Genomic DNA, 21,482 nt, shown 5'->3' on the forward strand with positions numbered 1-21,482 from the left:
TTTTTTTTTTTTACACAAAATGTTAGTATCTATTATCTACATATTGAATATGAAATGTTCTCAATGTATAAGATTTTGGGGAGGATCAGTCATACGTTGTCATTTCTTAGTTCCCATTTAATGTGTGGCAACAAATTGTCCATCATTTTATACCTGTGAACCCAATCTCATTTTTTGTTTCGATTTACAGTCTACAAAGACCAACCTCGGAGGTGTTAGAAAGAAAAGCCTTTCCAATGGCCGTCCAAGCCATCTCTACAGACGAGCTAGCTCAATACACAGACTCATACAAGCAAAGGTCCCGGAGGTCCGACAGCCGAGGTCCCGGGACAGGACCGAGGTTTGAGAGGTCTGAGTTGAGAGGAAGATCCCTATACCAGGACACCTCAACCGATGACTACTATGGCAAGAGAAACCACGGCAGGGAACTGTTTTCAGACAACGAAAGAGGCTGGTCATTCAGCCCGTCTAGGATACGAGCCCCAGAGGACAAGCATCTGCCCAAAAGGATATCCCGGATGGGACAGAGTTACGACGACGCTTATCTTAGCAGTGTTCTCGAAAGGAAATCAAGGGGTATCGAGGAGACCTGCATTACCCCATCCAAACTGAGCTTGCGGCAAAATTCAAGTCGCAGCTACGGTCGATCTCCAACGTTCAAGACAGGAGACGGCAAAGATCAGAAAGTTGAGGAAGATGACTCGCTTCCTCCGTACTGCGAGAGGGAGCTTGCCAGGGCTCTCCCGTTTCGCTCAAGAGAACACTCCTATCTCAGCGCCTCAGACAAGAGGAAGAAAAAGGACCAACCAAGTAAAACAGTGAGAAAAGCCTTCTTTTTTTACATGAATGGGTCACAGGCCAAATGGGGTTGGCGGGCTTTGTCAAAAATTTAAGAAGTGGGTAGGATGTGTGTGAGGACACGATTATACAATGTCGGTGGACCGTTAACATGATCGGGAAAAGCATGCTGTATAAAGGCAGCTCCTGTTTGATCATATTTCGAAAACGGGACCTTTTTTTTTGTCCTCTTTTTCGGGTTTGTCCAAAATAGTTTTAAAAAAAATTCGAAAATAACACAAGAAAAACTTGGGCTGTTTGGACAATTCTCCATGCTGTGGACAATGAGTGGTTAATTCTGTCTTTTTTATATATATATATCTATTTATTCTGTGTATTCGGCTCCAGATGTAACTCGTCTTGTGCAGGCATGGTTGAAATCGGGATACATGTTTGAGTTGAAAATCCTTGTGAACAACTAATAAAAGCTACAAATGTGGGTGTTCCGGGGTGGTTCCACTCTTCTTAGGTTGATTTTTTTTTTTGTGGTTTTAATATTGATGTGATGGAACTAAGAATGAAATGTTGTAGAAAAGGAACAAAAAAAGTCAAAAAGTTAATGCCGCATTGTCTGTGCAGTTCCAAAAAGACTCTGAATTTTAAGGTCATCTGACCAGAAGTCTATTTTTTTGCAATGATAACAATAAAAAAAAGCAAAAACATTCTAGACTTGTACAGATACAAAACTGTTTGTGTTGCTGCTGCTAATTATTTTTGTTCCCAAATTAATTTACATGAACATGTAAATGTGGCAGCTTTTTTTTTTATTAAATGTACAACATTTTTTTTTAAATGTATTAAATCGAAAAAATATATATAAAAATCAAAAACACAGACGGGTGGTTTCCTTTATTCTTTAATAATCGCATTCCTTTTCTTTGTAGTTTTTGTGTTTTTTTTAACGTAAAGTTTGAGAGAAACATCCAATAAGGAATAGAAAATTTTCATTTTTTTACATATTTTTTTTCCATCCTTCCGACTTAAGAAACTCCACCCCATGTGTCATCATGTCCGTCCGTCTGCATGCCGTGGATCATCCGTCAGCCCTGTGTTGCCTCTTTGTTTTTGAGACAGTCTCATTGGTGCCACTTGGCTAGGTGTAGAAATTGTACTATAGGATGTTCTCAATAGAAATTTCGTAAATTCCCCCCCAAAATGTTGGGCAGTCGGTTGGGGTATTACCAATTTTCTTGGCCCAAGGACAGGGACAGGTTAATCATTTTGTTCTCCATTTTGTCATGTTCATATCTTACTGTTTATTATTTTTCGCAGGGTGATTTTCCAAACAGGATGTCCCTCGTTGTCTGACACCGTGAAAGACTTAAGGAAGATTCTCATTGGAGGAGGTACTGAGGCAGTCCTGGTTACAAGAGGCAGAGCCATTAGCCACTGTGCTCCAAGGAACCCCTTCTTGGCGTGGAAGATCTTTAAATAGTTAGTAGACCATATGCATTGGGCCTTAAGTTGGAAGCAATGGTCTCCTGCTGGGTTTACAACCCAACCCCCCCAAAAATGGACCTTTCAAAAAAACAAAAATGTGGAGTATAGCGGGGCATTACAACTTGCCACAATTTTAGATTGTGTTAGGACTAGCCTTAGTATAATCTTACTCCTGTTCCTAAACAAAACTTAACAGGGGTAGAAATTGCCTCCATTCTCCAACATTCCTTATGTCTCACACTCTTTAACAGTGTTATTTTTGTACCATCCAACCTCTTTGTGCCTCTCATGCACAGTGTCCGAGGAAAGGACGAGTGATGTCTTTGTGTAAAGTGGGCCGAATTCACAGACATAAATAATAATAAAATAAAACGTTCTTTATAAGAAAGGAGTTTTTAATATAACAAGGAGGACCTGTCATTTGCTCAAATAATTTGGCTTAAATATCATGTAAAAATCCCTGAGCTCCCCCCGATTCTGACGCACTTTTCCTTTTCGCTCTGCGTTGTTCCATTGCAGAGATATTCACATTTGTTTCCTCTGGAGCACAGTATGTGAAATATCCTGCTTGTAGTACAACTGGGCGTTTCTTCAGGGTCTTCTTTGGGGGCGTGTGCTTTTACCTCTCCCTCCAAGACACTGCCAATCAGCTTGACAGTATTCTATACTGACAAATTAGCAGCTAAGTTGTGATAGGCGGCCTCTTGTAGATAGGGGTGAATGCACACGCCCCCAGAGAAGACCGAAGAAGTTGCTAACAGAGATTTCACATACTGCTCTCCCAAGAAACAAATAAGAATATCTCTGCAATGCAGCGACGCAGCGCAAAACGAAAAAAAGCATCAGACTCACGGAGAGTTCAGGTATTTTTACAAGGTATTTATCTCCATTTTTTATAGCAAGTGACGAGTCCTCTTTATATAGTTAAAGCCAAAACAATTGTTAGGAACAGGAAGCTAATTCAATTTTGAATTTTTTTCTTCTTTTCTTTAAAGAAACTAAAGATTTTTAGTAAAAAAAAAGATTTCGGGATCAATTTTATATTTTTTCATAGTTGTAATTTGCCCAATGAGCAATTAAAATACATAGAAAGAAAAACTATTTTCACATTAGATATTGAAATCTTGTATAATAATATATTTTTATTTTTAGGACCTAGATTTTCAAATCTCGCGAGTATAAATTAAAAATCTGTTTCAAACAGAATTGAAAAAATGTTTGTGGCCCAAGCTGTCTGTGAATTCAGCTAGATTTCCCCATTGTTTACATGGAATAGGTGCTACCTACATTCACTACATTCATCTCTTTTAGTTTTAGTATTTTTTTGTTGTTGTTGTTGTTCACTGCTGCCATATATCTGTTCTCACTCCCCCTTACTCCCGTTTTTACCATGTCACAAATACCATTAATGCAAGAAATCGCTTTTATTATAGAAGGAGAAACAATACATGTGACTTTTTGTATCAATTTTTGCGAACAATATTCTTTCAGTTTTTTGTAAAAAAATGTATTGCATTTTATCAACCGAAAACAAAACTCCCCCCCAGGGGTGAATGTACTGTGAATGTATCGTGTTGCATTTTTGAGGTTTTTATGATTTAGTATTTTAGTTTATAAAAGTAGTTAATATTATAGTACGGTGTTCTCTGCATTAGTATCTTGATGCTTAAAAGCTGAAAGTGTTGATTATTTTTATTATTATTTTTTTTAATCTTGTTACTTTTAAGAAAAAAAAAAGTTCTTTTACCCTTTACTATATCTGTTTATAAGATGTAACTTGCATGGACATGGATTCATCTGAACATAACCCATACATTTTAGTTTTCAGTTCCTAAATTTACATTATTACACAGCTTGAAAAGATCCAGGATTTTAACTATGGGCCAATTTCCCATAAGGACAGATTAAAAATTTTTTTACAAAAAAAGTTTTAAATAATTTAAATAATTTCTAAAATATTATTATCTCATATGTTCTTTGCAATTTGATCATGTGGGGGCTCCATGTGCTTTATATACGGAAACGTTCTCTGTGATCAGCGATTTTGTGGCAGAATATAACTTTCTGCAATGTTTTTTCCGTATAAATCCTGGGCCCTTTCATAGGGCCCTATCAAAGTTCACGGCTCCTATGATGATGTTTCACATCTGTAAAGTTGCGTGGTGCCGTATCACGCTCATGGTATCAAGCCTTTAGTATATTGCGGGGAAAAATGTAAAAAATAAATAAATAAATTGTGCTTTTTTAAAAAAAAAAAATTTTGACACATTTAAAAAAAAAAAAAAACATGCAATAATGAATGAAAAAAGAGGGGAAATAAAATAAAAGTAAAGCAATAAAAAATATATTCTATTAAACACTTCTCGATGTGATGTACTGTACATGTACGCCACACGTTGTGTAAAGGTTTATGTAGCGGGCTCAGAAGCTGAGCCCGCACCATTCCTGGAAGATAACAGCTGTATTAAACAGTTCTCATCTTCATGTAGCAGCAGCGACCAGAGCTAAGTTAAGAACGCTGCTGAAAGCCCTTTAACTGCCACAATTTGTCACAGACATTTAAAGGGTATATTCGGGACATTGTGAAAAACAATAAATGTGCCTAACCACTAACAGGCAGGCAGTTGCTACCTACCTGCCTGGTGTGTCCGTTCATCCCCGACACAGAGTGATCACAGACCGCTCCTGCCAGCGATTCCGCTGCCTCTTCTGATGTCACGTCAACAGAGCGGCGACTTTTGACTTCATTGTGACTGACAGTCAGCTCCCCCAGATAGGTGGTGAGAATCTGACTGTCTATCAGAATGACGCCGAAGTTGCGCTCTTGTCAAGAGCGGAGAGGAAATCGATTCCCTTCAAACCCCGGCCAGGGACAGCGGTTCTTCTATCTTGGAGAGGTCTTCCGGCTCACTGGAACCTCCGGCCTGCAGGGGCCGTGCTCTTACTAGGCTGACACGGGGGAAGCGAACCCATACAGCGTCTCCCGGCCCATCGGGTGCATCTGCATCCTTGAGTTCCGCCTCTCGTTCACCCTCAACAGCGGAGATTAGTGAACGTGGCTCGGATTATGATTCTGAAGGGTCCCTCGATTTTGCGGCACCTGATTATCAGGAGTCAGTAGACAGCCTCATTGAGGCCTTCAACCAAACCCTGGGTATAGAGGACGATTCTACCTTGGCTACGAGTCATAAGGTATCATTCAAAAAGATCAAGTTGCCTCATAGGGTGTTTTCCACTCACCATGAGTTTGAGGACTTAGTCCAACGTCACAGAGAGCGTCTGGACAGGCGTTTCTCGGGACAAAAGGCTCTAAATACAAGGTACCCTGAGCTGCATAAGAAGTGGGCAGAATCCCCGTCAGTAGATCCACCGGTTTCTCGGTTGGCCTCTAACACGCTATTATCCCTTCCCAACGGTTCCTCTATTAGGGATCCAACTGATCGGCTCATAGAAAGTTTGGCCCGCTCAGTCTTCGAGGCTTCAGGTTCTGCCCTCTCGCCCTCTTTTGCGGCGACTTGGGTAGCCAAGGCCTTGATATTTTGGTCAGAATCTTTAACTAAGGCTCCACAGGAGAGGGACCTACCAGCGGTATTGACGGAGATGTCAAATCAGATAGCTCTAGCTGGGAGCTACCTTATCAATGCATCTTTGGATGCAGCGAATGGTGCGGCATTAGCTGCCGCGAATGCAATTGCTATTAGACGGGCTCTTTGGTTGAGAACATGGCGGGCGGATTCTACCTCGAAAAAATCCCTTACAACTCTCCCATATCAAGGTGGTTGATTATTTGGGGAAAAACTGGATCAGCTCATTTCTGATACCGCAGGGGGAAAAGCAATTTTCTCCCACAGCAAAAGATTAAACAACCCTTTCGTCGCCAGTTTCAGGCTCATTTCAAATCCTTTCGTAACCCCAGGTGGACCCCAGCGTCAAAACCCGCTGGCCCAGGTCGACCAAATCAGGACAGAGATCATCAGATCTCCTACAGAGCCAACCCGTTGGGAAGAATGCGGTGCCAGCTTCCAAGGTCAAGGGGATCTAGATCCCATAGGTTTTCGGCCAAATGACTGGAGGCGGTCTCCAATCGCCACCGACAGAGTGGGCGGCCGTCTACTCTTGTTTCATCAGTCCTGGCTCACGGTGGTTCATGACAGGTGGGTAAGAGAACTAGTGTCCTCAGGGTACAAAATAGAGTTTCTCAGTTTCCCCCCATGCCGGTTCTTTCCATCCCGTCTTCCCAGTTCAGAATCCCAGGTACAAGCCCTGTTCAGAACTATAGAATCCCATCGGCTCCGCGGGGTCATCATGCCAGTCCCAAGGGAAGAGAGATTTCAGGGTTTTTATTCCAACTTGTTTACAGTTCCCAAAAAAGACGGATCTGTAAGGCCCATTCTGGACCTTAAAAGTTTAAACAGGTTTGTCAACATTCGTCACTTTCTAATGGAATCCCTCCGGTCGGTCATTGTGGCAATGGAAAAGGGAGAATTCTTAGCATCAATAGATATTCAAGATGCTTATCTTCATATTCCCATATTCCCTTCGCATCAAAAATTTCTACGTTTTGCCGTAGGCAGCCTACATTTTCAGTTCACAGCCTTATCTTTCGGGCTGGCCACCGCACCCAGGGTATTTACAAAGGTCATGGCTGCAGTGGTGTCCATCCTGCATTCCCGGGGCATACTCGTCTTGCCATATCTAGACGACCTCCTTATCAAGGGGCCGTCTTTTCGAACCTGCAAGGAAAATGTCAGCATTACTCTGGATACTCTTTCTCGCTTAGGGTGGCTGGTGAATCTAAAGAAATCGTCCCTTGTACCATCTCGGAAAATCTTTTTTAGGGATGATCTTCAACACATCACAAGGGCTGACAATCCTACCCCGGGACAAGGTCCTGACCCTCTCACAAGAGGTAAGGGTCCTTCGCCGGCCGGTCTACCATACAATCTGGTTCTGCATGAGGGTCTTAGGAAGGATGGTGGCAGCAATAGAGGCAGTACCTTTTGCGCAATTCCATCTCCGTCCCCTCCAACGTGCACTGTTGGCAGCATGGGACAAGATTCCGTATTCCCTCAACCTCAGGTGCCGTCTGTCTCTCCAGGTCAGACAAGCTCTTGCATGGTGGTCAACGAGCCCTTCTCTACGACAAGGGAATCCCTTTCCCCCAGTCCATTGGCTGGTAGTCACGACAGATGCCAGTCTTCTCGGTTGGGGAGCAGTGTTTTGCCACCACACAGCCCAGGGATGCTGGTCCTCGCGGGAGTCAACCCTCCCGATCAATCTATTGGAGATTCGGCTGACGCTGCAACACTTTCATCATCTTCTTGTAGGCCGCCCTGTCCGGATTCAATCGGACAATGCCACAGCGGTTGCCTACATAAATCATCAAGGGGGTACCCGCAGCAGGACAGCCATGCACGAGGTAAACAGGTACTCAACTGGGCCGAGAAGAACTGCTCTGTGATTTCGGCAGTCCACATCCTGGGCGAGGAAAACTGGGCTGCGGATTTTCTCAGTCGTCAGGGCCTTGCATCCGGGGAGTGGTCTCTCCATCCCGAGGTGTTTCAGCAAATATGTCATCTCTGGGGAACCCCGGACGTGGACCTAATGGCTTCTGGAATGAATGCCAAAATACCCAGGTTTGTCGCCAGATATCGAGATCCACAGGCAATGGCCGTGGACGCGTTAGTTCTACCTTGGAACCAGTTTCGCCTCCCATATCTGTTTCCGCCTCTGGCACTGCTCCCGAAGGTAGTCAGGAAGATCAAGTCAGAGGGAGTCCCAGCAATCCTGGTTGCTCCAGATTGGCCTCGTCGGTCATGGTACGCAGACCTAGTGCAGCTGCTCACCGAGGTTCCTTGGCGACTTCCAGAGCGCCCAGATCTACTGTTTCAGGGTCCAATCTACCACCAGAACTCAGGGGCCCTGTGTTTAATGGCCTGACCATTGAATCTTGGATTCTGACGCAGGCCGGGTTCTCGCAAAAGGTTGCCGCTACCATGATTAGCGCCCGCAAATTCGTCTCAGCACGTATTTATCATCACACCTGGAAAGTTTTCTTTTCATGGTGCAGAAAGCGTGGGCTTCCCCCACTACGTTACTCCATCCCTAACATTCTTGCTTTTCTCCAAGCCGGCCTGGATTCAGGGTTCGTACCGAGTACCCTCAGAAGGCAGATATCATCCTTGTCGGTTCTTTTTCAGCGTAGGATCGCCGTCAATTTACAGGTGAAAACTTTTCTACAGGGGGTTGCTCACATGGTACCGCCTTACAGGGCCCCCCCTGGATACTTGGGACCTTAACTTGGTCTTAAGTGCCTTGCAGGAACCTCTTTTTGAGCCTCTTCAGGACGTCTCTTTGACTTACCTTTCCTGGAAAGTCGAATTCTTGGTAGCCATAACTTCCATTAGAAAGGGTGTCAGAACTGGCGGCGCTGTCCTGCCGGGCTCCGTTTCTACGGTTCCACCAGGATAAAGTTGTGCTCAGGCAGGCACCTTCTTTTTTGCCAAAAGTGGTTTCCTCGTTTCACATTAACGAAGACATTGTCTTACCTTCTTTTTACCCGGCGCCAACGCACCGTATGGAAAAAGCTCTCCATACGTTAGACCTAGTGAGAGCACTTAGGAGGCACATTTCACAGGCGGCACCTTTTCGGCAGTCGGATGTGCTGTTTGTCCTTCCTGAGGGTCGCAGGAAGAGACTCGCTGCCTCAAGATCCACCATGGCCAGGTGGATACGATCGGCTATTCAGGAGGCCTACCGCGTCAAGGGCATGGTCGTTCCGGCCAGAATTAGAGCTCACTCCACTCGAGCAGTTGGGGCTTCCTGGGCGATTCGGCACCAGGCTTCAGCAGAGCAGAATTGCAAGGCTGCAACCTGGTCCAGTTTGCATACTTTTTCCAAACACTATAATGTCCATACGCAGACTTCTGCAGATGCAAGTCTGGGTAGAAGGATTCTTCAGGCAGCGGTAGTGCACTTATAGGCGGCAGATGCCTGGATATTACTCCGGTGAGTCATTTTCCCACCCAGGGACTGCTTTAGGACATCCCACAGTCCTGTGTCCCCCAATGAGGCGAAGAAGAAATAGGGATTTTTGTGTTACTCACCGTAAAATCCTTTTCTCCGAGACGCTCATTGGGGTACACAGCTCCCTCCCTGTTAGCCAAATGGCTCTCTTTTTTTTTTTTGTGATTTGACTTTATCAGTCAGTAAGGTCGTTTCTAGACATGTTGTTTCTGTATTAATGCTGACTTTTTTATTTGTTCTCCTACTGCTTTTTGCTCCAAACTGGGTTCGCCTTCGGCCAGTGTCAGGGTGTATACGACGGAGGAGGAGCGAAACCTTTTTTTATGTTTACTTAGTGTCAGCCTCCTGGCGGCAGTAGCATACACCCAAAGTCCACAGTCCTGTGTTCCCCAATGAGCGTCTCAGAGAAAAGGATTTTACGGTAACACAAAAATCCCTATTTTAAAAGTGTTTTTAAAAAAAAAAAAAAAATAGTATCACTGTTATCTTTAGTGATGAGCGAATATACTCGTTACTCGAGATTTCTCGAGCACGCTCGGGGGTCCTCCGAGTATTTTTTAGTTCTCGGAGATTTAGTTTTTCTTGCCGCAGCTGAATGATTTACATCTGTTAGCCACCATAAGTACATGTGGGGGTTGCCTGGTCGCTAGGGAATCCCCACATGTACTTATGACCAGAGATCGAACTCTGCGCATGCTCAGCCTTCTGACACCCCTTCCTCCTAGCCCAGGGCCTGCAGCATCACCGGCGCATGCGCAGCCTCGGGCCACTACCACATTAAAACTATGGAAGGAACGGTGTGGAGGCTCCAAGCTTTCAAAATATGTTGGCAGAGCTGAACACCCCCTTCTACCAGCCTTGGATGGGACTCGCAGCATCACCCCTCAGCGTCAACCTCTGAACATCTCCTGTGACTCTGGTCTACCACCACTGCAGCCCCCATCCCCTACGGTAAGCTGAATTCGGACCCACATTTGACTTATTTAATTTTTCTTACCTATTTTCCTCCTGAAAAATGCGCCTTATGGTCCGGTGCGTCTTATAGTCTGAAAAAATGAGGTATGATTAATGACTCTTAAGTTATAAAAAAAAAAATGAGAAAGAACCAAACAAAAGCGCAAGAAAAGAAAATTGGCAGGGAGGGGTTAAAAATGTCCATTTATGAGAATTTGTCCCACAGTGGATCTCGGGATAAATCAGCTGATGTAACATCCAGTTTATGGTTATTTTCTTCTTCATGTACTAACTATTCATGGTCACGTTGCCCTTTGCTAAAATAGTCATTATTCCTTTTTTTTTCTTGAAATATTATTTAATTTTATTTTTGTTTTAATTATTAGAAGAGAAAAGAGACCGATTCACTTAGACATAAAAATGAATCTCAGTCGTACCAACTCCTGCATGATAGAATTTTGTTTTAGTTTTTTTTAAAAATTCCCATCTTTGTTAACCCCGATATGCAGAAGCTATAATTTCCCTCTCGGCTACAACCGGCTATTTTTTCAGCCGTTTGCTCCAAAGACGGACGCTCTTGTCTTTACTAGATTGAGAATATTTTTGAATTGGTCGGTGGTGCTGATGTTTATCTTCAGCATTGCATGACGGGATATGCTCATACGTTGTCATTTTTGGGGTAAGTACGATTAATCCCGAGAGAGCGTCGGGGCGACCGCCTCTGGACGACCTCCTCTGGACGACCCCCTCTGGACGACCCTCTCTGGACGACCCCCTCTGGACGACCCTCTCTGGACCTTAATGTATATACAATTTCTAGAACGGCTTGTATTGAACTGTGAACAGAATTTTCCGCTGCCTTTCAATTCATTAATTGTCTCTTTATGATTTTATTAAAAAAAAAGAAGAAAAAAAAAATTGTGATAGAAATCTGGTCGTATTTTTATTCTCAGCCTGAATCTTCGTTATCGGTCGATGTTATAAAATTTGTCACAGAATTTTTGATGTTTTGGTTTGGATTTTTTTTTTATGTTTTGGAAGTACTGTATGAACAGAAAAAACATCTGTAAGAAGAAAATGAATTCTAAATCAATATATTTATGAGGGAAGGGGATGTCCGACATTAAAATACATTGTATTTTAGGCATACATACTTTTAAGACAATGAACCCTTCTAGCTCTCCCCGTGAATCAGGTGCTGGCCGACCTTGGAGGTCTGCGCGTGCGTCAGAAGTGATGCTCTAGACAGAAATCAGCGAGACTGCCAGAGCGGTCCGGGGACCAGAAGAGCGCGTCTTTGGACATTTCTCATAATCCATGCTCTTCTAGTCAACTGACTGCTGCTGCCAATCACAGGCTGCAGCGGTCCTGTTGACTTTGGAATGGAGCACTCGTGGTCTCCAGAGCTGACATAGACCTCCGGAGTGACCTGCGCTGGATCCCTGGCTGAGTTGGAAGATGAATAAGTCTTTAAAACCAGCATCATCCCCTTTAAGGTGGAATTTATAATTCACTCTCATAGTCAACATTATTCTAAAAAAATTCTGATGTTTCTCAGTGAGAAATGTAACAGCAAGTAGCATCGACACATAGTCCAACTGCTGAAAGGTACAAGAAATTACAAAGTAGGAGGCAATTGTGTCTGTTCCCCGGTTTATAATTTTGGAGTTTCATCCAGTTTTTAGAGCAACATTACACATTATGTCAGAAGCCCTAGAAAATAAAATTAACTTAAGTAGAACTTCAGAACATCTTTCTTTCTGTGTCCCGACGACAATTCTACTTTTTTTAATACTATATATTTTTTAGCATGGGTGACAGATTTTGCAGTTGGCAAAACTGTGAACATGTCCATAGACCATATTATTTTTTATTATTATTTATTTATATAGCACCATTAATTCCATGGTGCTGTACATGTGAAAAGGGGTTACGTACAGGGTTATAGATATCGTTAACAGTAAGCAAATTTACAATGACAGACTGGTACAGAGGGGAGAGGACCCTGTCCTTGCGGACTTACATTCTTTGAGATAATGGGGACGAGACAGGAGGTCAGTGTGTTGCAGCTCGGGTGGTGGTGAGGCTGCAGCTTCGGTGGTTGGTGAGGAGGCAGAATGGTTATTGCAGGCTGTAGGTTTTCCTGAAGAGATGGGTTTTCAGGTTTCGTCTGAAGGATCCGAGGGTGGTGGATAATCGGACGTGTTGAGGCGTGGAATTCCAGAGGATGGGGGATATTCGGGAGAAATCTTGGAGGCGGTTAAGTGTGGAGGAGAGTAGGAGGTCTTGGGAGGATTGAAGATTACGTGAGGGAAGATAGTTGGAGATTAGTTCAGAGATATAGGGAGGGGACAGGTTGTGGATGGCTTTGTAGATCAGTGTTAGTAGTTTGAACTGGATTCGTTGGGGAATTGGGAGCCAGTGGAGGGATTTGCAGAGGGGAGAAGCAGGGGAGTAGTGAGGAGAGAGGTGGATTAGCTGGGCAGCAGAGTTGAGGACAGACTGGAGTGGTGCAAGGGAGTTAGCGAGGAGGCCACAGAGAAGGATGTTGCAGTAATTCAGGCGGGAGATGATGAGGGCATGCACAAGAGTTTTAGTAGATTGTGGGCTGAGGAAGGGACGGATTCTGGCAATATTTTTTGAGTTGGAGGCGACAGGAGGTGGCAAGAGTTTGGACGTGTGGTTTGAAGGACAGGGCAGAATTGAGAGTTACCCCGAGGCAGTGGATTACAGGTGCGGGAGAGAGTGTGATGCCGTTTACCATAATAGATAGATCAGGTAGGGAGATACGCGAGATGGGGGAAAGATGATGAGTTCGGTTTTGTCTACATTGAGTTTTAGGAAGCGAGAGTTGAAGGAGGATATGGCTGACAGACACTCCGGGATTCTGGACAGAAGAGAGGCGACATCTGAGCCAGAGAGGTAGATCTGAGTGTCATCAGCATACAGATGTTACTGGAAGCCATGGGACTTTATGAGTTGTCCTAGGCCAAGGGTATAGATGGAAAAAAGTAGAGGCCCTAGGACAGAGCCTTGAGGGACTCCAACAGACAGTGGGCTGTGTGAGGAGGTAGTATGTGAGTGGGAAACGCTAAATCTGCTGTCAGAAAGGTACGAGGAGATCCAGGACAGGGAAAGGCCTTTGATGCCGAGGGAAGAAAGAATCTGTAGAAGTAGGCAGTGGTCGACTGTGTCGAAAGCAGAGAACAGGTCTAGAAGGAGGAGGATGGAGAACTGTCTGTTAGCTTTGGCTGTAAGTCATTAGTAATTTTGGTCAGGGCAGTTTCGGTGGAGTGATGGGGCGGAAGCCAGATTGGAGGTTGTCAAGGAGAGAGTTAGATGAGAGGTGGGAGGAAAGTTGACCATGGATATGCTGCTTAAGGAGTTTGGAAGCAAACAGGAGTAGTGATATGGGGTGATAGCTGGACATAGCAGTTGGGTCAAGGTTAGCTTTTTAGAGGATGGGTGTGATGGTGGCATGTTTGAAGGCAGAGGGGAAAGTACCAGAAGATAGCGATAGGTTGAAGAGATGGGTTAGGGCTGGAATGAGCATGTTAGTGAGGTTGGGGAGCAGGTGAAAAGGGATGGGGTCAAGTGCACAGGTGGTGAGGTGTGATTTGGAAAAGAGGCGAGTAAGTTCTTCAGTGATGTTGGAGAGGGAAGTTATTGGGGAAGGGCAGAGGTCTGGTATATGGAGTGGTTGGGGTGGTGGAACAGTAAAGGTTTGCCTTGTTTGGTCGATCTTGTTTTTAAAGTAGGTGGCAAAGTCCTCAGAAGAGATGAGGGGAGTTGGAGGTGGCAGTGGGGGGAGGAGGAGAGAGATAAATGTGCTGAACAGTTGTTTTGGGTTGTAGGATAGTGAAGATACAAGGTTAGTGAAATAGGTCTGTTTAGCAGAAGTGAGGGCTAGTTTGAAGGCAAGTGTAGCTTGTTTGAAAGCAGTGAAGTCGCCTGGCAGGCGTGTGTTTTTCCAACGTCGCTCCGCGACCCTGGATGCTTGTTGGAGTTTTTTGGTGAGATTGTTATGCCAGGGTTGCCTATTGATTTGTCGCACTTTGCCATGCATGAGAGGGGCGACTGAGTCTATGGCTGATGTGAGGGTGGAGTTCTAGAAAGCGGTGGCGCTATCCGTGTCGTGGAGTGAAGATATGGAGGACAGGGGTAGAAGAGAGTCTGTGAATGTCTAGGTGTGCAAGGTTTCTGCGAGGATGTGGTACTGGCTGGACGTGGGGGGTGGGTGAGAAGGACAAGGAAGAGAAGGTGAGTAGATGGTGGTCAGATAAGGGGAAGGGAGAGTTTGTGAGATTAGATAAGGAACAGAGGCGGGTGAAGATGAGGTCTAGCGTATGTCCGTCTGTGTGGGTGGCTGCGGAGGACCACGGAGTAAGTCCAAAGGATGAGGTAAGGGCCAGGAGCTTGGAGGCTGCTGGTTGGCAGGTGTCAGTAGGGATATTAAAGTCACCCATTATGATGGTGGGGATGTCAGCAGAGAGAAAGTGAAGAAGCCAGCTGGAGAATTCGTCGATGAAGGCCGTGGCTGAGCCCGGTGGTTGTTATATGAGTCATTTGGAGTTTAGAGGGAGAGTAGATACGGACAGAGTGAACCTCGAAAGAAGGGAGGATAAGGGAGGGTGGGGGTTGGATAGGGTTGAAGTAGCAGTTTTTAGAAAAAAGGAAACCCACTCCCCCACCATGTCTATTGCCAGAGCGAGGAGTGTGGGTAAAGTGGAGGCCACCGTAACTCAGTGCAGCAGGGGAGGTGGTGTCAGCCAGGTCTCAGTGAGGGCCAGGAAGGAAAGATTGCGGGAAGTAAAGAGATCGTGGATCACGTGGAGTTTGTTGCAGACAGAGCAGGCATTCCAAAGTGCCCCAGAGAGAGGAAGCAGCGGGGAGGGGGTCAGTGGCACAGGTTTTAAGTGTGAGGGATTGCCGTAGTTTCTCATAGTGTGAAAAGGATAGGGGTGAGGATTAGTGGAGTGAAAATAGTGAGGGCAAATGTGAGTATGGTTAAATAGCAGGGGAAGAAAAGAGAAGCAAGTAAAATTAGAATACAGTGATTAGTCTTACCGTCTGGCCGATTCCAGGACTGTTTCTGGCATATTTCTGACGATACACTTAAAGATGTCACTTGAAATGATGTCACATCTGACTAAAGTCAAATCTGACCGACACCATTCAACTTATACCATTAAAGTGTCCAAGAAATGGACCCAGGTGAGAGAGGGAGGGGGGGAGGTGGAGGACAGTCCACAGCAGTATATGAGGGTATACGTTCTGTCTGTGAAACACAGTGATAGAACAAGTATATATCAAACATTACATTACACTCATTAAGCCTCCGTCCTTAGATAACAAAAGGCAAATTATTACCACATCCTATACTTCTTACAATATTTGTACCATGTACAAAAATATAACTACTATAATACTGCCCCTATGTACAAGAATATAACTACTATAATACTGCCCCTATGTACAAGAATATAACCACTATAATACTGCTCCTATGTACAAGAATATAACTACTATAATACTGCTCCTATGTACAAGAATATAACTACTATAATACTGCTCCTATGTGCAAGAATATAACTACTATAATACTGCTCCTATGTACAAGAATATAACTACTATAATACTGCTCCTATGTACAAGAATATAACTACTATAATACTGCTCCTATGTGCAAGAATATAACTACTATAATACTGCCTCCTATGTACAAGAATATAACTACTATAATACTGCTCCTATATACAAGAATATAACTACTATAATACAGCTCCTATGTACAAGAATATAACTACTATAATACTGCCCCTATGTACAAGAATATAACTACTATAATACTTCTATGTACAAGAATATAACTACTATAATACTGCTCCTATGTACAAGAATATAACTACTATAATACTGCCCTCTATGTACAAGAATATAACTACTATAATACTGCCCCTATGTACAAGAATATAACTACTATAATACTGCCCCTATGTACAAGAATATAACTACTATAATACTGCCCCTATGTACAAGAATATAACTACTATAATACTGCTCCTATGTACAAGAATATAACTACTATAATACTGCCCTCTATGTACAAGAATATAACTACTATAATACTGCCCCTATGTACAAGAATATAACTACTATAATACTGCCCCTATGTACAAGAATATAACTACTATAATACTGCCCCTATGTACAAGAATATAACTACTATAATACTGCTCCTATGTACAAGAATATAACTACTATAATACTGCCCCTATGTACAAGAATATAACTACTATAATACTCCTATGTACAAGAATATAACTACTATAATACTGCTCCTATGTACAAGAATATAACTACTATAATACTATGTACAAGAATATAACTACTATAATACTGCTCCTATGTACAAGAATGTAACTACTATAATATTGCTCCTATGTACAAGAATATAACTACTATAATACTGCTCCTATGTACAAGAATATAACTACTATAATATTGCTCCTATGTACAAGAATATAACTACTATAATACTGTCCCCTATGTACAAGAATATAACTACTATAATACTGCTCCTATGTACAAGAATATAACTACTATAATACTATGTACAAGAATATAACTACTATAATACTGCTCCTATGTACAAGAATATAACTACTATAATACTGCTCCTATGTTCAAGAATATAGCTACTATAATACTGCTCCTATGTACAAGAATATAACTACTATAATACTGCTCCTATGTACAAGAATATAACTACTATAATACTGCTCCTATGTACAAGAATATAACTACTATAATACTGCCCCTATGTACAAGAATATAACTACTATAATACTGCTCCTACGTACAAGAATATAACTACTATAATACTGCCCCATGTACAAGAATATAACTACTATAATACTGCCCCTATGTACAAGAATATAACTACTATAATACTGCTCCTATGTACAAGAATATAACTACTATAATACTGCTCCTATGTACAAGAATATAACTACTATAATACTGCTCCTATGTACAAGAATATAACTACTATAATACTGCTCCTATGTACAGGAATATACCTACTATAATACTGCTCCTATGTACAAGAATATAACTACTATAATACTGCTCCTATGTACAAGAATATAACTACTATAATACTGCTCCTATGTACAAGAATATAACTACTATAATACTGCCCCTATGTACAAGAATATAACTACTATAATACTTCTATGTACAAGAATATAACTACTATAATACTGCTCCTATGTACAAGAATATAACTACTATAATACTGCCCTCTATGTACAAGAATATAACTACTATAATACTGCCCCTATGTACAAGAATATAACTACTATAATACTGCCCCTATGTACAAGAATATAACTACTATAATACTGCCCCTATGTACAAGAATATAACTACTATAATACTCCTATGTACAAGAATATAACTACTATAATACTGCCCCTATGTACAAGAATATAACTACTATAATACTTCTATGTACAAGAATATAACTACTATAATACTGCTCCTATGTACAAGAATATAACTACTATAATACTGCCCTCTATGTACAAGAATATAACTACTATAATACTGCCCCTATGTACAAGAATATAACTACTATAATACTGCCCCTATGTACAAGAATATAACTACTATAATACTGCCCCTATGTACAAGAATATAACTACTATAATACTGCTCCTATGTACAAGAATATAACTACTATAATACTGCCCCTATGTACAAGAATATAACTACTATAATACTCCTATGTACAAGAATATAACTACTATAATACTGCTCCTATGTACAAGAATATAACTACTATAATACTATGTACAAGAATATAACTACTATAATACTGCTCCTATGTACAAGAATGTAACTACTATAATATTGCTCCTATGTACAAGAATATAACTGCTATAATACTGCTCCTATGTACAAGAATATAACTACTATAATATTGCTCCTATGTACAAGAATATAACTACTATAATACTGTCCCCTATGTACAAGAATATAACTACTATAATACTGCTCCTATGTACAAGAATATAACTACTATAATACTATGTACAAGAATATAACTACTATAATACTGCTCCTATGTACAAGAATATAACTACTATAATACTGCTCCTATGTTCAAGAATATAGCTACTATAATACTGCTCCTATGTACAAGAATATAACTACTATAATACTGCTCCTATGTACAAGAATATAACTACTATAATACTGCTCCTATGTACAAGAATATAACTACTATAATACTGCTCCTATGTACAAGAATATAACTACTATAATACTGCCCCTATGTACAAGAATATAACTACTATAATACTGCTCCTATGTACAAGAATATAACTACTATAATACTGCCCCATGTACAAGAATATAACTACTATAATACTGCCCCTATGTACAAGAATATAACTACTATAATACTGCTCCTATGTACAAGAATATAACTACTATAATACTGCTCCTATGTACAAGAATATAACTACTATAATACTGCTCCTATGTACAAGAATATAACTACTATAATACTGCTCCTATGTACAAGAATATAACTACTATAATACTGCCCCTATGTACAAGAATATAACTACTATAATACTGCTCCTATGTACAAGAATATAACTACTATAATACTGCTCCTATGTACAAGAATATAACTACTATAATACTGCCCCTATGTACAAGAATATAACTACTATAATACTGCTCCTATGTACAAGAATATAACTACTATAATACTGCTCCTATGTACAAGAATATAACTACTATAATACTGCTCCTATGTACAAGAATATAACTACTATAATACTGCTCCTATGTACAAGAATATAACTACTATAATACTGCTCCTATGTACAAGAATATAACTACTATAATACTGCTCCTATGTACAAGAATATAACTACTATAATACTGCTCCTATGTACAAGAATATAACTACTATAATACTGCTCCTATGTACAAGAATATAACTACTATAATACTGCTCCTATGTACAAGAATATAACTACTATAATACTGCTCCTATGTACAAGAATATAACTACTATAATACTGCCCCTATGTACAAGAATATAACTACTATAATACTGCTCCTATGTACAAGAATATAACTACTATAATACTGCTCCTATGTACAAGAATATAACTACTATAATACTGCTCCTATGTACAAGAATATAACTACTATAATACTGCCCCTATGTACAAGAATATAACTACTATAATACTCCCCCTATGTACAAGAATATAACTACTATAATACTGCTCCTATGTACAAGAATATAACTAATATAATACTGCTCCTATGTACAAGAATATAACTACTATAATACTGCTCCTATGTACAATAATATAACTACTATAATACTGCCCCTATGTACAAGAATATAACTACTATAATACTGCTCCTATGTACAAGAATATAACTACTATAATACTGCTCCTATGTACAAGAATATAACTACTATAATACTGCTCCTATGTACAAGAATATAACTACTATAATACTGCCCCTATGTACAAGAATATAACTACTATAATACTCCCCCTATGTACAAGAATATAACTACTATAATACTGCTCCTATGTACAAGAATATAACTACTATAATACTGTCCCTATGTACAAGAATATAACTACTATAATACTGCCCCTATGTACAAGAATATAATTACTATAATACTGCTCCTATGTACAAGAATATAACTACTATAATACTGCCTCATATGTACTAGAATATAACTACTATAATACTGCCTCATATGTACAAGAATATAACTACTATAATACTGCCCCTATGTACAAGAATATAACTACTATAATACTGCTCCTATGTACAAGAATATAACTACTATAATACTGCCCCCTATGTACAAGAATATAACTAATATAATACTGCTATGTACAAGAATATAACTACTATAATACTGCTCCTATGTACAAGAATATAACTACTATAATACTGCTCCTATGTACAAGAATATAACTACTATAATACTGCCCCTATGTACAAGAATATAACTACTATAATACTGCTCCTATGTACAAGAATATAACTACTATAATACTGCTCCTATGTACAAGAATATAATTATTATAATACTGTTCTCACTGTACACAAATATGGATGTGAATTGTGTGGTAATCATTTACATTATAATTTGGTCCACAGTAGATGATAATTAGGAATTGTTGGTCGGTGCGCGGTGGCTACGTGTTGTGCAGATGATGACGCTTCTCCTCTTCCTCCGTTTATTATGGACGCTCTGAAAAGACTGTTATTTGCTTTGTGTTTGTGCATTGAAATGTAAATAGAGGCAGACAGTGATTTCTATACATGCGGTCTCCCCCATACACTCGGCATGAACGCTGCGTGATCTGTAATCTGACAAATCGTGGTTTATAGCTGGAGGAACAAGAGCCTTTTATGTGTAAAGATTGGTATTTCATCAGATTCGCTCGATGATGACAACAATGGCTGGAGGATGATCCACAGGTGCAGAGAAAACCAAGAGGTAGAGGAATTATTGTCAAAATGCGAGAAATAAAAAAACGAAAAATACAATGAGTCGAGTACACCAAAAGACAGAAAAAAATAGTAGCAATGCTTGACGAAGGCTCGGCACATGGGCCAATAAGTCACCTACCTTTTTTCATCTGATTCTCTTTGAGTGCTGCCTGCATTATTTTTTACATTAATGGTCGTTTTTTTGGGTTACAACTTCTAAATTGAAACTAGTGCTGCTCGCTTTTTCTTTTTTTACAAAGTGTACACACCCTGGCTCCATCGGCGCACCGCCCAAAGCCCGGGGTGTCGGCAATGAAGTAGGACTCACTCAGTCACGGGATTGAAATTGTAATACCAAGAAGTAAAACTACAGGATGTCAATGGTGAAAAAGTGGAAGCAAAATTTTCATATCTCAGTTTTTGCTTAATATTTAGTATAAGCGCCTCATGCAGAAATCCTGACACTTCCAGCCTCGGTTTATCCCTATTCCTACTATGTCATTAACCCTGAGAATCAGCTCGATTTTCTTTCTCCTATGATAAATGGTGATGATAAACTAGAACGTTTTCGGAAAATAGCAAAATTTTGAAAAGGTGCCAACAATTTTGTATGACTCATTTTTGGAGTTTTGTGTTTAATTATGTCCAATTTGACTATTTTTCTCTGT

The 21,482-nt window shown here is 40.9% G+C and overlaps 1 protein-coding gene across 4 annotated transcripts in view; it reads left to right on the plus strand.

Annotated features, from left to right (window-relative positions):
- ILDR2 (immunoglobulin like domain containing receptor 2) overlaps nt 1-4,548 on the plus strand; it is a 194,060-nt gene extending 189,512 nt beyond the window's left edge. For 2 of the 4 annotated variants that reach the window (XM_077293758.1, XM_077293755.1), the window contains one exon: nt 191-1,671. In XM_077293758.1, coding sequence (XP_077149873.1) covers nt 191-893 — 703 coding nt within the window. In that variant the 3' untranslated portion in view covers nt 894-1,671. Of the gene's footprint in view, nt 1-190; nt 1,672-2,109 lie in introns of those variants that run through there. The other 2 variants (XM_077293756.1, XM_077293754.1) reach the window with 2 other exon arrangements.
- The last annotated feature ends 16,934 nt before the right edge of the window (nt 4,549-21,482 follow it).

The sequence above is a fragment of the Ranitomeya variabilis genome, chromosome 3 (genome assembly GCF_051348905.1).
Source record: "Ranitomeya variabilis isolate aRanVar5 chromosome 3, aRanVar5.hap1, whole genome shotgun sequence".
NCBI lineage: Eukaryota > Metazoa > Chordata > Amphibia > Anura > Dendrobatidae > Ranitomeya > Ranitomeya variabilis.